Raw genomic sequence first — 15,974 nt, 5'->3', positions numbered from 1 at the left:
TTATTACTATTAAATTGCCAAGCACTACTGGTGAAGCGAAGCCGGCCAAACAGTCCTCCGGGCTTTTTGTTTTTGTTTATTCCGAATCGCAGAAAATGGTAGCAAAGCGCGCACAGCATCCGTGATCTCTCGGCGCTTTTCTTTAACTCTTTCTCTCTCTCCCACCCACCTCGCAATCTTCGAAGGTTAAGCTCTTCAGAATCTCCAATAAAAAACAAGAAGAGTAGGTATCATTTCCCAGAAGAAGCCACGCCACCACGCTTTAAATTTATAACATGGGAAAACATAAATCTCACCGGCCTGCTTCGTGATTGGCTGGATGAGAGCAAAGGCCTACTACTTTTTATGTTCTTGTATTGCCGCTAGCCGGTTGTTTGGACGAATGCTCGCTTGAACAAAAAAAACACGAACACCAAAGAAGAACCACCGTCAAAGAAACAGAAAGCAATGGAGATGTGATTGTGCATATACGCATCGTCAACACAGCCCCCCGATCCACCCACACTACCCCAAACCCCAATGGCTGGGGAGCATCGAATTCAAATTATTCGTCGCGTTCTCGATTTACCCTTAGGAACGGAGGAAGGTAGCAACCTATTGAAATCATCAAGCCAACAACATCAACCGTGAGTGGTCGAGGGAATCGTAAAATTAAAAAAAAAAAAACAAAATCAAAAACTACCTTCCTTTAATTTATGCGCACAGTCAGAGAGCCGTCTTTGATTGTGTTGTTCGAGCGTGTCTCTTTTTTCTCGCTGTTTTTTGCTTCTTACTTCTTTCTGGATGGAGGAGCTATTTTCTTGGTTCTTTTTTTTGTTTCGATGAGACTGTCCCCATCCACAGCTGCATGGCCGCAACCGTGTTTGAGACTTGCCGACAAAGGGTTTCTTCTACCATCGACGACAAGTTGTCCCCTCAAGCCTCAAGCGTGGGGGATGAATTACACCCCCCTTCCCCTCCTACCAGTCGACTCCCCAGAAAGGTTGACAACACAGGGAGTGACATCGTTTGAGTGCGAAAGAGATGAATATATATTCTGTTGTGTAGTCGTCAATCGCGAGCCGCCGCGATACTACACGACAAAAACTGGCCGACTTTGACCATCAGTCAGAGCACATAACTTACGAAAAGTCGGCGAAACTTCAGAGGAATCTTGCCGATCCAGAAATCCGAATCCCAATGATCTTGAATGTTTGTGCTGTCGCCGATCCCTGGTGAGTTTTCGACGATTTTAGATATCAACATCTTACTAATTTCAACTAATATTTAAAATTTTTAGTAGTCCAAATCGCCAATTTATAAATTGGTCGATGTAAAACAAAAGCGGTCCCATGTGGCTTCCTTAAGGCATTACTTTAAAAGAAGTCTCTCATTTAGCTGGAATAAGAATTTCAACACTGACTTACTCTTTCACAGAGTTGATTTAAGATTTTAAGATCAAATACTATTTAAGTAGATGTTGGGAGAAATTTCCTCTAACGAAATCAAATTGTTGTACAATTTAAATCGACCGAAAATTAGTTTAATAATGCAAATGGCGCTAGCAAACCACGCCCTCAGTGTGATTGTAGAATCAAAACCTAAAAAACCAACAATACCGAACAACCAATCAACTACAACAAAGGAATCAAGGAATATAATCAACTCATCCTTGCCGTCAGCAGCAGATGCGACGCAACGCTTTGCATTTGGTGCAATGGAGGAACAAAACCCCGAGAAAAAACGAAAAAAAAAAACTAATGCGATCATCATCGGCGTCATCAACATATACTTCGCTCTCGGATCGGAACAAGTTGTTTCCCATCGCAGTAGGCAGATTGATAGGCACTTGGACTAGGAGGGAGGGTTGATTTAAATATTTAAACAGGGTCGTCCGTTGTGTGCTCTCGAGAGCCAAAAAAAGGGTGCCGCCGACTGGAAACCCCTTTTCAACGCATTTTTATCCTTTCGCAGAGGCATAAATGCATATTTAATCGGGTGAGCAGGTAGATTTTTTCTCTCTGTTAATTCAGTTGTGTTCGAAATAAAAAGGTCGATGATGTCCTTTTAGCAGGGCTTGTTTGTGCATATAAAATTACCTATTTCCGTTTGATTATACACTTCTGTCTGTCAGAAGGGTGGATTTTGGTGTCGGAATTGTAAAATGCATGTGGCATACCGTAAATTAACCCCTAAACTGCTGATTACAACACTTGATGGGGTTGAGGTGTATAATGGCGATGATGTTTATCTTTAAAATCGCTGTAAAGTGGGACGGTTTATGGGTTTTCCGTTCAGTTTCGCTTGTTCAGGTGAATTTTTGTAGTGAATTAAAAATTGTATGCAAGGGTGATGGTGTTGTTGCAGTGGACTTTTTTCGTTAGGCAAGAACGTCGACTTCGCTAAGACCAAGCCTACCGCAAGTTGCTATTTCGGTCGGTATTTTAGATGCTTTGATTGGTTGCGTTTTCATCTACTTACTTATTTTCGCACCCATTGTTGCGATTCAGGTTGGTATTTGTGTTTGTTTATTTTCTTATAGCGACTACCGGCTGCGTTGCTACCGGGTTGCTACATAAACGCATCCTGTAACAACCTACTGCTCGAATGCTATTTCTCGAATCAAGTTAGCAACTGTTGGTGCGATGATGGGTTGATAAATATGTTGCTGAATGTACTCGATTCGAGGTTTAGCAACCATTGGTGGGCCTGGTCTAAGGTGCTAATGTTTACATACACAAATGACATTGATTTATGGCAGCCGTGCAATGGTCATAAATAAGCAACCAAGGAGAGACACTGATCAAAGTTGACAATCGAAGGAGCCTTATGGTTTTGGAATGAAACAGAGCAGCAAATGCCAAGCAAGGAGTAAGCGACGATCGACACACTCAACGACATGTCGAAACGAGCAGACAAAAGTAGGAAAGAGTTGAATCACATCAGCCAAATCTACGCCATTGTTTTGTCAATTATCACATGGCCGATACACGGGAGTCTAGTTATGGCGACTAGGCGCTTTAGCACCATCTTGGTTTTCTTGTTTCATCTTTCTGATGTTGTTGTTGCTGCCTATATGTTACAGCATATTTATTTTGCTTGTGAATGGGCGTCGTTAATTGAATGAATGAAACCAATTCTCAAAGCTCATAATGTTTAAAACATGGCAGTAGTTGCTGGTGGTATATGTTTTCCGAAATTAAAAGTCACATCTTAAAATCGGTTTTTTTTATAGAAAGAGAGAAGGGTTGACACCCGGGTCAGATAACGAGCGTTGATGAATTATGGGATCTTTCTCTCCTGCTAGTAAGTAGTCGAGCCTCGTAAGTCGTAAGTCATGTAACCCCTAACCCACAGAAAAAGGTTAAAGCGACATCGAGGTGACGGCACACGATTATCGCCATGGCGACGCGAATGTGGACTGAACCGCTTTTGACGTAATTGATCGCGCAGCATTCGAATTAGCTGTTACGGATTGTCAACAATTTGTTCCTTAAATTTTCGGGTGAGAGTTGCGTCTGGCGCACAACCCCACGTTTTCGAAAGTCAACAAACAAAACGCATTATGATTGATACGCGAAGCCCGTATCATAAATACGCTATCGTTTGACTCGAATTTTCTTTCGCGGTCAAGCAGGCCATGCGCTTTCTCCTGCAATGCAGTGTAGTGTGGTGCCAATACTGTGGGTTTATAGCGCGCCGCTGATAAAACGCCTACTGCTCCACGCGTGTGTGATGCGCGCAGGGGTGCGTTGCGTAAGCTTCAAAATTGTAATTATCGAAAGGGGTTGCCTGTTTGTAGCCGTTTTAAAATTGAAATTTATGACGTTTATTGATCAGTGATAGTGGCAATATTTTTGAACATCGTTCGTCGTTTTATCGGGCAAGGAAAATCTGAAACTAGGAAAACGTTTTTCCAAACGTCAAATGAACTTGCGAGGGTGAGGTGAATGTGTACAAAGAAACCGGCAGTTTTAATCACAGAAAAGGGGTAACTCGCGCAGGGGTTGAGCAATCGGGCAGAAAGCAAATTATTATACGATATTTGTTGCAGCCCAGAGTGACATGATTGATTCTTCCAACAAGGGAAACAGTTACACGATTAGAGATGCGTCCTCTACCCGGTTGATTGCAGCTGCAGCCAATTTCGTTGCCTCTACGTGCTTTGCGCACAATATGCATGAAGTTTTGCACAAATGGAGCAGCTTCTGTGGAATGAAGGCAAAACAGGGAAGGGGTTTTTTTCTTCATATGCAATATATGTATATGCCACCATATTTGTTTGTTGCATGACGTACACCCAAAATTCAGCCTCTGTGCCAATGGCGTGTAGTCAATTTCATAGCATCATTGGTACAAGAAGATAACGCGACCGGCACTGATTCGATTTGCGCCCACCGGCATTAAACTCCCAGCGCAACCGAATTGCGTATGTCTGAATGAAACAAAATAAAAACGTTTTCGCTTCCCTCCCCATCGCATCACAAGCCGAAGAAGGATGGAAATAAATACCGGCCAACACCAGGCAGCCAGCGAACCGAGCACTGCGCGTGTGAATGTAGCAAAAGCAACAACAAAAACATCCTTCTAATTCAATCAACCGGCAAACACGGCTAAGCTGTGCATGTGTATGTAGCTAAAGCAACAACAAAAACATTCCTTCAATTTACCGGCAAACAATCATCGGCCAAGCTGCCCGGCTTTAGCAGCTGTGTATATGTAGCGTGTGTATGTAATAGCAGGCAGTAAGCAAAGCACAGTTCTCATTCAATGGGTTTCCCGTTCCTTCACTCCCGTTCCCTTTCCCGTTTCCATCTTAAGACAAAGGAATGCATTGAAAGGAGGCCAAACGCCGGGAAGCCGCCGTTGTACGTTTTTTGTGATTGATCGGTGGCAGAAAGCGTATGACAAATATACCTCGTCCTACATGAAGCTCGAATAGTACACTGGTTAGGATGTCGGACTGGCAAGACGATACAATTGGTGATGTGAGTTCGATTCTCACTACAGCGCTGTGGTTTTAATTTTTATTTTCTTGTTTCTGGGATAAATTATCCAATAGGAAGGAAATCCCATAAAATGTTTTTCTTGTTTCGCTTGAATGTAGTGGTCATCATTTTGGTTGGGAGCCGAGTCCTTATGCCAGTTACGGTTTTTCAAACATACCGTCTTCGGCACAGTGCACATTTCAGCGCATTATCGGCACAGAGATTTGCTAAATAGGCATTGGATTTTTGCAACCTCTTCTATGGGTGTAGGGTTAAGTTGAGGAAAATTGTTATCTGCATTTTCCATCAAATGCATCATCTTTGGTGACGTTATCCAAATTCTTTTTTTTATTTCGAAAAAGTCTAATTCGTTAAAAATTACTTGATTGATATTTCTGGCAAAAACGCAGAAAAAAACCTTCACCTGACTTACTAATATTCATATTTATTTAAGTTTGAAGAAATCGCTATGAACCCATTCAAATCTTCAACAGCTCCTTCAACGTAAAGAATAACACCAACATTAATCCGAAAGGGTTGGCATTCATTCAAATAACAATCATTCAGCAGCAAACGTTCACACCTCGTGTTCAAATATTTACAATTCCGGTCCCCGATCGCAGTTTAATGAACCCGAAAGACCCAAAAATTACGACCTTCACAAAACACTTAATCCACATTATGAAATAATCTTCCTCTAAAGGTCCCAGAAAATGTGTTCCTAGAGGACGAGCACGAGTCAAGCACACGCATTTTTTTTCTCTCGTCTTGTGAGTGTGCTATAAAAACCCCTTTTGTTCGAACAAAGTCCGGAAACACTTGGGTGCGAATAGGAAAAAAGGGGCCGCAAGAAAGTTAAAGGGGGACCCCATCTTCTTGACTCCGGTCTGGTGGTTGATTTAAGAAGCTGCTGCTGAGGAACAAATGATCCGTGTAAATTCGCGGCTTTGAACCCCTTTTTTTCAACCCTTGGCTTGGAGATTCTACCAGACAGATAGATAGGCGAACGACAAGAACAAGAAAAAAGGATTCAAAGGAATTGATTGTCCGGGTTGAGTCTGGATCAGGGTCACTGTCGGCCCAAGGGAATACCAATCGATTGGTTCGAGTGTGTTTGTTGTTGTTCCTTTTTCCTTGCATTCTTACGCTTTTATGGGACCTTTCGGTTGAGGAAGAGTCACAAACTTATGTCACCTCTTTTGCTTCTCGGGAGTGTTTTTAAACAAACATACGACAACGAAAACAAAACGAAAAAGAATCTAAGAGACATCAACGAACATCCGCAGGTAGAACCAATGAAGGATGTGTGTAATCCTTTAGGTCTCAATGGAAGTCACATTCGTTAATACTCATTTGAAGGAGACTTTCGGAAAGAAGGGGTTCGTTAGGAGCCACGTGTCGAAAAGGAACCTTGAAGAAAGCTAAAGATATTAGGGATCACCTGTTCGAGAAATTGACTGGCTGTAACATCTGCCTTTAGGAATTTACATATTAGATTGGACTTTCCTTTCTATTTAGAATTTTTCTGTGCATCAGTTTCAATAATCCAGATCAAAGAACTTTGAATTTTCTAGCGTTTTGGTATGATTATGTCTGTTTCAAGGATAGTAAAGACTCAAAGCGGTGGTTTACAAGTACAGTGGGGGGCAAAATAAAGTGTCCAAATTATTTTTTCATCATTTCTTTTATTTTTCTTGTTAAAATTCACCGAAAACACATCGTAATCATTTTTAAAATATTGTTTATTATGTTCTTTTTAATTTTTGTTTATGTTGCGCCGGTAAAAAAAGAAAGGTTTCTGATAGAAAAAAAAACAATTAATATTCCAAAAAAAAAAAAATGGGCAAAATAAAGTGTCCAACTCGAAAATCAATATAATTTCGATAAGTTTCCATCGCGAGGCCCCTCTAATTTGTTTGTTTTGTGTATTTTGACGTTTCATAAACAACTGGCTTGGCTCTGGAGTATTCAAACAGGTGTCTACATTCGAATAAGTTGTAAAATATGGAGAACGCATAAATTTCTGGTTCCATTCCGTTGTCCATCGGGAAACTGGTGGTTCGTGATGTGAATAACGGTCAAACGCTCCGGGAAGTGGCCAAGCACTACGAAATCAGCAAAGACAGCGGTATCAAAAATCATGAAGAACATGAAAACGTTCGGATCGGAGATGGATCGCCCAGGAAGAGGACAAAAGCCCAAGACAGATGCCAGAACGGACAAGAAAATCATTCTTGATGTGAAGAAAAACGCAATAATAACGATCCGGCAGATACAGTAAGAGCTCCAATTTTCGGTATTGCGTTGTACTGTTCGTCGCCGCATCCATGCAAAGGAGTACCATAGAAAGATTGCAGTGAAAAGGCCTTTCATCAGCCAGGTGAACAAGGCTAAGCGGACCAAGTTCGCCAAGAAACACGCCGATAAACGGCTCGAGTACTGGAAAACATTGTTGTGGGCCGACGAATCCAAATTCGAGCTATTCAACCGGAAGAAGCGGGATCATATGTGGCGCAAGTCGGGTAAGGAGCTCCAAGATCGCCATATCCAAGGAACAGTCAAGTACGGAGGAGGTAACGTGATGGTGTGGGGGTGCTTTTCTTGGGGTGGGGTGGGCAATTTGGTAAAAATTGACGGAATCATGACAGCTGAGTCATATTCCAATATCCTGCGGGAAAACCTCGAGGTATTCCCTCATCAAGACGGGCCTCGAAGAGCGCTTCGTTTTACAGCAGAATAACGATCCGAAGCATACGGTCAATCTGATGAGGTCATTTTCCCGTTCCTGCCGCTTTAAACCCCTTGAATGGCCCCCACAAAGTCCTGATCTGAACCCCATCGAAAATTTGTGGACCATCCTCGATGCTCTGATTGATAAGACTGATGTGACAAATTAAAAATACTTATTTTGATGCCATGGAGCATGCGTGGGAGGAACTCGACCCACAACACTTGCACAACCTTGTTGAAAGTATACCGAAGCACTTGTAGGAGGTGTTGAAGGCCGAAGGAGGCCATACCCATTATTAAATCGTTCTTGTTTGCCTTCAGTTTGAATCAATTTGAAGCTGTACCGATCTGGACACTTTATTTTGCCCCTGTTTTTTTTGGAATATTAACTGTTTTTTTTTCTATCAGAAAAACTGTTTTTTTTAACAGCGCAACATTAACAAAAATTTAAAAGAACATAATAAACATTATTTCAAAAATGATAACGATGCGTTTTTGTTGAATTTTAACCAGAAAAAAAAAGAAATTGAAAAAAAATAATTTGGACACTTTATTTTGCCCCTCACTGTAGGTATGTCGAAAGGATAAACCACTGAAACAATCGAACCGACTAGTATCTTATTCTAGCCATTTCCATATCATTGTGAATTCTGTTCTTGATCCCAGCGAAAAAAAGGGGAAAACTAAGCCATCATCCTGTGAAATCCCATCTGGTGGTCAATTTTAAATAAAAATTAATGGCATTTGCCCGGACCAACCGAAGTCTGAACACACTCAATCGGACTCTTTTCGCTTCAATTCACAATTGCCATTTGATATTCTAAAAACACCGTCCTACTACAGTTATCCGCTTTCTTCTTTCCTTGGGCAAATGCTCTAAATCCACCTCGTACAGTCCACATAAGCAGAGTACCGGATTCGAAACAGAGAAAATGGTGAGGGTGGATCAGCTGGACCGTTGGTTGTCCAAACCAACCCACATACATACGTAGAGAAGTCGGTGAGCATCTGTGCTTCTTCTCGAAAATAGCAGTTTCGAATAGCATCCCAAGTCCATCTGTCTGTTTGCATATCGTTTTCTCTCGGTCGACGTGAAAATCCTTTTACGATCTCGGTTCTCGGAGACTGGAATTTAAATCTACTGCTAACCGGGAGCTGGTTTCTGCTGGCCAATGTTCACATAATGCAATTTAGCGCTTGACTGAACATTTGATCCCGAGCGAAATCCCATCCTCGGCACTCAATTTCCCCAACAGAATTTTTCACACTTGGTGCTCTGCATTATACAAAATTTATGCAAAAGACCTGATTTTGCTACAAAATCACTGCCTTCTGGTCAAGAAGCTGGTTGCCAGATAAACCAGCGATGAATATCAATCAGGTCCCTTTCCTTGACCATCAGCTGCTGGTTCTGCTGACTTGGCATTGAAAATCGGCCACAGCAATGTGCCAATAAAAATTCATATCTCGAACATCAAATATTCATAATCAGCACCCTTTTTTTGCTACGTCCTCTTGTTTGCTACAGCAAAACGATAAGTCAAGAAGTAAGCGTGAACCCTTCTTTGCATACTACGTCCTACTGTTGTCCTTTTTTGCTGTGCTGTTGGATGTTGTCTCCCATTTGATAAGCCCCGATGGCTTCGAACACATTCAATATTTAAAATCCACTTGTGGCGAATGCGATAAGCTCTGTTGTCCGGTTGTTGGAAGAAAAATGTGTGAATTCCAGCGAATGATTTGAAATATGAACTAGTCATCGTATCTCGATAAATGGATCTAATAAATAGACGCAAAACTTGGTACAGTTTCGAGTAAATCGATGCAACTTAGCTTAGCTTAGCTCACATCCATCTTAAATCATTGAACCCGAAATGATTCATACAATTTTTTTTGGATAATCATTGACCGAGGTCAAAGTTCAAAAGAATGTTGCCTGGGATTGGCAGTATATTTACATTGCCCAAAACTGATGCTCTCTCTTTTATCATCAATAACGGTGCCGGCCACGTCCGACAGACAGATAGTCAATAGATAGTTTGAAAAAGAAAGAAGAGATGAAAGATCAATGTTGTGAATTAGGACCGAGGTTTTTGAAAGTATGGGTTTTTGAAAGTATGGGTAAAAGGATTTCATCAGGAGGCACTTTTGACTAGTGCGGTCATATAAAACTAATAACTTTTTCTACGATTTCCAATGAATTCTTAGTGAAACTCTACACCCATAGAAGAGGTTGCAAAAATCCAATGCCTATTTAGCACATCTCTGTGCCGATAATGCGCTGAAATGTGCACTGTGCCGAAGATGATATGTTTGAAAAACCGTAACTGGCATAAGGACTCGGCTCCCAACTAAAATGATGCATGACCACTACATTCAAGCAAAACAAGAAAAACATTTTATGGGATTTCGTTCCTATTGGATAATTCATCCCAGAAACAAGAAAATAAAAATATAAAAACCACAGCGCCCGTAGGGAGAATCGAACTCAAATTACTAATCAATTGGTCTTGCCAGACCGACATCTTAACCAGTGTACTATTTGAGCTTCATGCAGGAAGAGGGATATTTGTCATAGGCATTCTGCCACCGATCAATCACAAAAGAAACGCACGACAGTGGCTTCCCGGCGTTTGGCCTCCTTTCAAAGTATTCATTTGTCTTGCGATGGAAACGGGAAAGGGAACGGGAGTGGAGGAAACGGGAAACCCATTGAATGAGAACTGTGCTTTGCTTACTGCCTGCTATTACATACACACGCTACATATACACAGCTGCTAAAGCCGGGCAGCTTGGCCGGTGCTTGTTTGCCGGTGAATTGAAGGAATATATTCTTGTTGCTTTTGCTACATACACACGCACAGCTTAGCCGTGGTTGTTTGTCGGCGAATTGAATTGAACGAATGTTTTTTTTGTTGTTGCTTTTACTGCATACACACGCACAGCTCGGCCGTGGTTGTTTGCCGGTTGATTGAAGGGATTGAATTAGAAGGATGTTTTTGTTGTTGCTTTTGCTACATTCACACGCACAGTGCTCGGTTCGCTGGCTGCCTGGTGTTGGCCGGTATTTATTTCCATCCTTCTTCGTCTTGTGATGCGATAGGGAGGGACGTGAAAGCGTTTTTATTTTGTTTCTTTCAGACATACGCAATTCGGTTAACTTGGGAGATTAATGCCGGTGGGAGCAAATCGAATCAGCACCGATCGCGTTATCTTCTTGTACCAATGATGCTATGTATTTGACTACACGCCATTGGCACAGAGGCTGAATTTTGGGTGTAATATTTACAGTTAATCAAGTTCCATAATCATAATGGAATTGCTTTCAAGATTTGAACACAGATCCTTTTAAATGAGTGCAATGAAGACCGATTGAAAACAAGTTATATTTTTAGAACCCAGTGTCCGGCACAAAAACGCTAATCCGCTAATCGCTAATTAGTCCGCTAATTTTCGGATAGCAAAATAATTTTCTCGTTATATTTTTCTTCAGCTAGCGGATAAGAAAGTTCCGTTAATTTTAAGTTCCGCTAACTGAAGAACGCTACCTTTTTGAAGTGTTAATTTGGCCATAGACTTCATGAAGTCATAAATTTGGCATCATTCAGATTTAAAATTTTGAATCCGATCAGGTATTTAAATTTTCGTTAAAGATTGATTTCAGAAGCTATTCGATCTCGATTTTGACTAGAATCATAGGAATAGTTGTGAAAAATTGAAATTTCCAGAACAAAATAAGTCAATAAATCCATCAATCTTTTGAGCATTAATGTCAAGATGAAAAACTATTTCGGACAAAACAAAACATGTAGCTAAAGAGAATCTTTGCATTAACTGATGATGATTTTTTTCCTTTTACTTTCCACCAAATACGCTAACTAAAAATAGAAGTGGACTGACGAAACTGTCCATATAAGAAATATTACAAAATAAGTTCGAAAACTGCCCCTATTGATATCATTTAACAACTTTTCTAGTCAATATTATAATAAAAGGTGACTGCAAAATTTGTCTTTTGCTTATCTTTTTCAGAACTTTTTACTATCGATTAGCGATTAGCGCTTTATTATAGATCGATAACTTTAACGCAACATTTAACGGTTTTAATTAGCGATCGCTAACTTTGACCGATATAGCGATTCAATTAGTTGCCGAACACTGTTAGAACCTTACGCTGTAAAAGTTTTAAACCAAATCCAGCTATTGCTTCCAACAAAAAGTAACGTTTCGAACCTGGTTTTAATGTTTTAATAAAAATGAAAAAAACAAAAACAGTTCACTACTTTCAAAAAATCACTTGCAATAAAATAAAAACGAATGAATTCACCAATTCGCTAAGTTATCGAAATCACAGAAAATCTGTAATTTCACATAATTTTGAGCAAATTTTGATCACAAATTTCATAGAATTTTTGAATTTTGAATTGATTTTCAAAATTATATATTTTTTGGCCAATATAAAATTTAGATTTTTTACTATTAATTAAAAAAGTATGATAACATTCGTAAGTTTGATTGATTTTACCCAACTTAAATGTGAAAAAGACTCAATTTATCATTAATTATCAATGAAATTAAAGGAAATCGAATCAAAGTTAACTATCACAGATTTTTTGGATAAAATCAAAGAAAGTTAAAATATTTCTCAAAAACACACAATTTTTTTCATCAATCTTGCTCCTAAGGCAAAATTCCTTTTCAATCCTTGGATTTAATTACGAGCTGCATTTAGGATTTTCCGGAAAGTAGATTTGGTTTCTTCCTAAAGGCCACTTCTTGCGAATTTTTTTCGGGGCTCGATCTTTAATCAATTTTTAACGTCCAATTTCTTATCCTTCTTCATGATCTTTCTTCTAGTCGCCGATGCTATTTATAGCACGACTCGGAATTACTTTATAGGCAAGCTCCTATTAATGGTCCAGTTACTGAGATTAAATTGACCAGCGTTATTCTTTTATAATCCGGGGAGTTTACAATCATTTATACTAAGGTTGCCAGATTGGTCGGTTTTGCCCGGATATTTGATATAAAATTTGGGAACAATCCGTCCCGGTTGCTCGGATTTCTTTGAAAAATGCCTGGATTTTTCCCGGGTTATTCGGCAAATAAAACAAAAAAAAAATTGTTTTGTGAAATTTTCCATTTATGCTTTTATGCCAAATTTTTTTGACCAAGTTATAAAAAAATAATCATGAAAGGTTGTCCGTGAGTTCAACACTTTGTTTTTTGAATGACTTTTGAATGCATGGTTGGAAATTGATAAAATTTTCAGCGAAAATGTGGTGACAATAAATGTGGTGACAATTAATAAAGTGGTTTTTGAAATATCGTGAAAGTTCATAACCAAAATTTTTTGGTCAGGATCGAGAAAAATCCAGGGAAGTCCCAGTGAGAGACCCAAAAACAGCTTGGAAATCAACTATTTGACCAAAGTTCATGTGGTAAACCAAGTCCTAGAAGATCTAACAGTGAGATTAAATTCGTATAAAAGTGAAGATGATCGATCCCATGAAGCTATGGAATGTGAGAGGTTTTTTCAAGCTCAATCCGAAAATATCAATAGGAAGTGATAAAAAAGATATATTTTTCTGACTGGTTCGTCCAGTTGACTAAATAAGCCTGAGTCCATCTCTACAAGGTAGAAAAGCTTCCCACCGGTAAAATAAACAAAATACGCTGGTCAAATCGTGCGCAAAATATTAAGACTGCTAGTGGGGAAATATTTTGGGTCACAAGGCTAAAGGTTATCCAACCGATGACTGTTAGGCCAAATAAATGTTTAGGCCGATTGGACGATAGGTCGTATGCTCGTTAGGCGGAATGGACGATAATCCGAATGAATTTGACACCGAATGGATGTTAGACCGCCTGGGCAGTAGCTGGAAAAGATGATTGGCCGAATGAATTTAAGATATCGGCCATTCGCCCTAACATCCATTGCACCATTGCGCTATCCCTCCTAACATCCATCCGGGCTAACAATTTTCGACCAGTAACCGAACACCCTTTGGACTAGTTATGTTAGTCTTTGTATCTTTTAGTAGGAATTAGACTATTTGTTTCAATTTTGGCGTAATGAAAGCGCACACGAGTTTTTTACTTAATTTTTTTTCATTAAAAAACCTGTTCTTAGGTACCTAAAAATTTTAACTTTTACTCTTTACTACAGAATATTGTGAAGATTTCAATAACACCAAAACAAATTTTATGTATATTTTTTGTTTAAGAAAAAAAAAACTAATTGATGTATCAATAACGAAGCGTTGTTGATTCTCTGTTGGCGGCATTCAAGTTACCCAACGTCGTATCGGTTAAAACCTCATAACGATGTCGCTAATCGAAATCGCGTGGCGACCGTGTGTCCTCCAAACGGTTGGAGGGAGAATAAAAAACTCGTAGGGCTGCAAGATGCAAACGACGAGTCCATTTTCAGCTAACCCCTTCCCTGAAAAGTTCCTATTCTCTCGCCTCTTTTTTGTTTTTTTTTTTTCCATCGGTGGCCAATCCGCAACTCCGCGCGCGTGGCAGCGCACAATAGAAGCCGGAAGGAAAGGATTGAATTTCTATTTTTTCTCCTTTTCTTTATATCCCGAATCTGGATGGCAGTCCCGTTCGCTTTACGGAACTGTTTCTTTCCGTCCCGATTCCTAATTCTGGGGCCGGGACGGAACAAACAGGCAATTGATTAGTGTTATTGGCGCAAAAAAGCGACTTAATTTTCGGCACGTGACCTTAACTCTTTTCCCATCTTTTTACCGGGAAGGGTGAATGTGATAAAAAAAAACTGTATTGAATATCAATTCGAGTGCAATTTTAGGCAATTTCCTTGATCGATTACCAAACGAGATAACAACAACTTACCATTCGAAGGAGGCGGTGACGGTGATTTTGACAGCCTACTGATATCTGGAATGAGAATGAAGCAAAGATGGGAAAATATTAGCGAAATGTGTAGGCTAACATAGTAGGCTGAATTGAGTTCAAAAAAATAGCAACGGGTTGCGTCGGCCGAAGACGGGGACAAATTGTGCCTGTGCTGACATATTGGAAAATCAGCTTTGCATATTTGGCGAATGCCGAACGCAGCAACAAAACTGAAGGAGGAAAAAATAGCAGTTCAAAGACGAAGAAAACACTAGAAAGAGCATCTGCGCGCACCTTGTTTCCGTTTCTTTTGTGGACGATCAATCCATTCGAAGAAGCCCCATGGCTATGCTTTTCAACTTTTTTCATAGAGAAATAAAACAGAGCCACAATCGAAGCCGAGCCAGAAAGAAAAGCAGTGTGGAAGAAGAATGCAGAAGCACATCCTCATCTGTGCACATTTTTGGTTTTGAATGCTCATTTCATGCTGCAGATACAAATGCAGAGAAGAATCTGAGCTAGTGCAGGTGAGCTGCTGCAGTACCTAGGGGAGAGGCAGGCTATATGCGCTTATTAAGGAAAGCATTCATTTTCTCCCATATTCCAATAGATAGGAGTCTGAAAACTATATGCACATGAGCGGAAATCTGTTTTCTATACGTAAGAGCAATTTTTCGGTTAAAATCTCTTACAGTTTTTGTGAAAATAATTTTATATTAAAAGAAGTCAAAATAGCCGATTTCAGAAACCGGCGGGTTAAATGCGCATATTTATGTTTTAAGCTATATTTCATTTACACTTGCAATATTTTGAAATTATTTAATTGAAAATTGTAGAAACGGATGTTAAGGATACGTCAAGGCTGAAATTTTTGTGAAATTTTTAACATCACTAGTTTATTTGCACGAAACATAGTTAAGTATGCCATATGGCCATATTTCGTGGTAATATTTTGCTCATATTGTATTTTTATCGGATCAGTATGAAGTTCTTCTTTTTTCGCTGTAAGATCGTGATTTGAGCGTAGATTTAATGTATAAATGATAGAAAGTAAAAAATTTATAAGAATAATCTATTTTTCTTGATATAGGCATTTAACCTGCCTTGATATGGGCATTCAGAACCTGTCTCTTATTCCAAAATCTTATCATTTACAACTTTGCCAAAAGTTTCAATTTGTTGAATTTTCGATTTCTAGATGAATAAGAAAGATAAACCATCAAAATTTTTGTTCACAGAATCTTTACGCACAATAATTAAAGTTCAATATATTATATCAAAACTGACAAAAATCTTGTTTGAATTTTTAAAGTTTTTCGGCTTTATATAACAATTTAATTCATCATGCCATGTTTTAAAAGCGTATTACCCTTAAACTGCACTGATTAGATATGATGAACCTTTAGCCATATC

The 15,974-nt window shown here is 39.5% G+C and overlaps 1 protein-coding gene across 3 annotated transcripts in view; it reads right to left on the bottom strand.

Annotated features, from left to right (window-relative positions):
- Positions 1-15,974, bottom strand: part of LOC129745684 (POU domain protein 2-like) — a 202,635-nt gene that overhangs the window by 8,035 nt on the left and 178,626 nt on the right. For all 3 annotated transcript variants that reach the window (XM_055738959.1, XM_055738960.1, XM_055738961.1), the window contains exon 5: positions 14,559-14,603. In XM_055738959.1, the coding sequence (XP_055594934.1) occupies positions 14,559-14,603 (45 nt within the window). The remainder of the gene's footprint in view (positions 1-14,558; positions 14,604-15,974) is intronic.

This window comes from Uranotaenia lowii, chromosome 2 (assembly GCF_029784155.1).
Source record: "Uranotaenia lowii strain MFRU-FL chromosome 2, ASM2978415v1, whole genome shotgun sequence".
Classification (NCBI taxonomy): Eukaryota; Metazoa; Arthropoda; class Insecta; order Diptera; family Culicidae; genus Uranotaenia; species Uranotaenia lowii.
The sequence above is the reverse complement of the archived record's forward strand: the minus strand, read 5'-3'. Positions and strand labels throughout refer to the sequence as shown.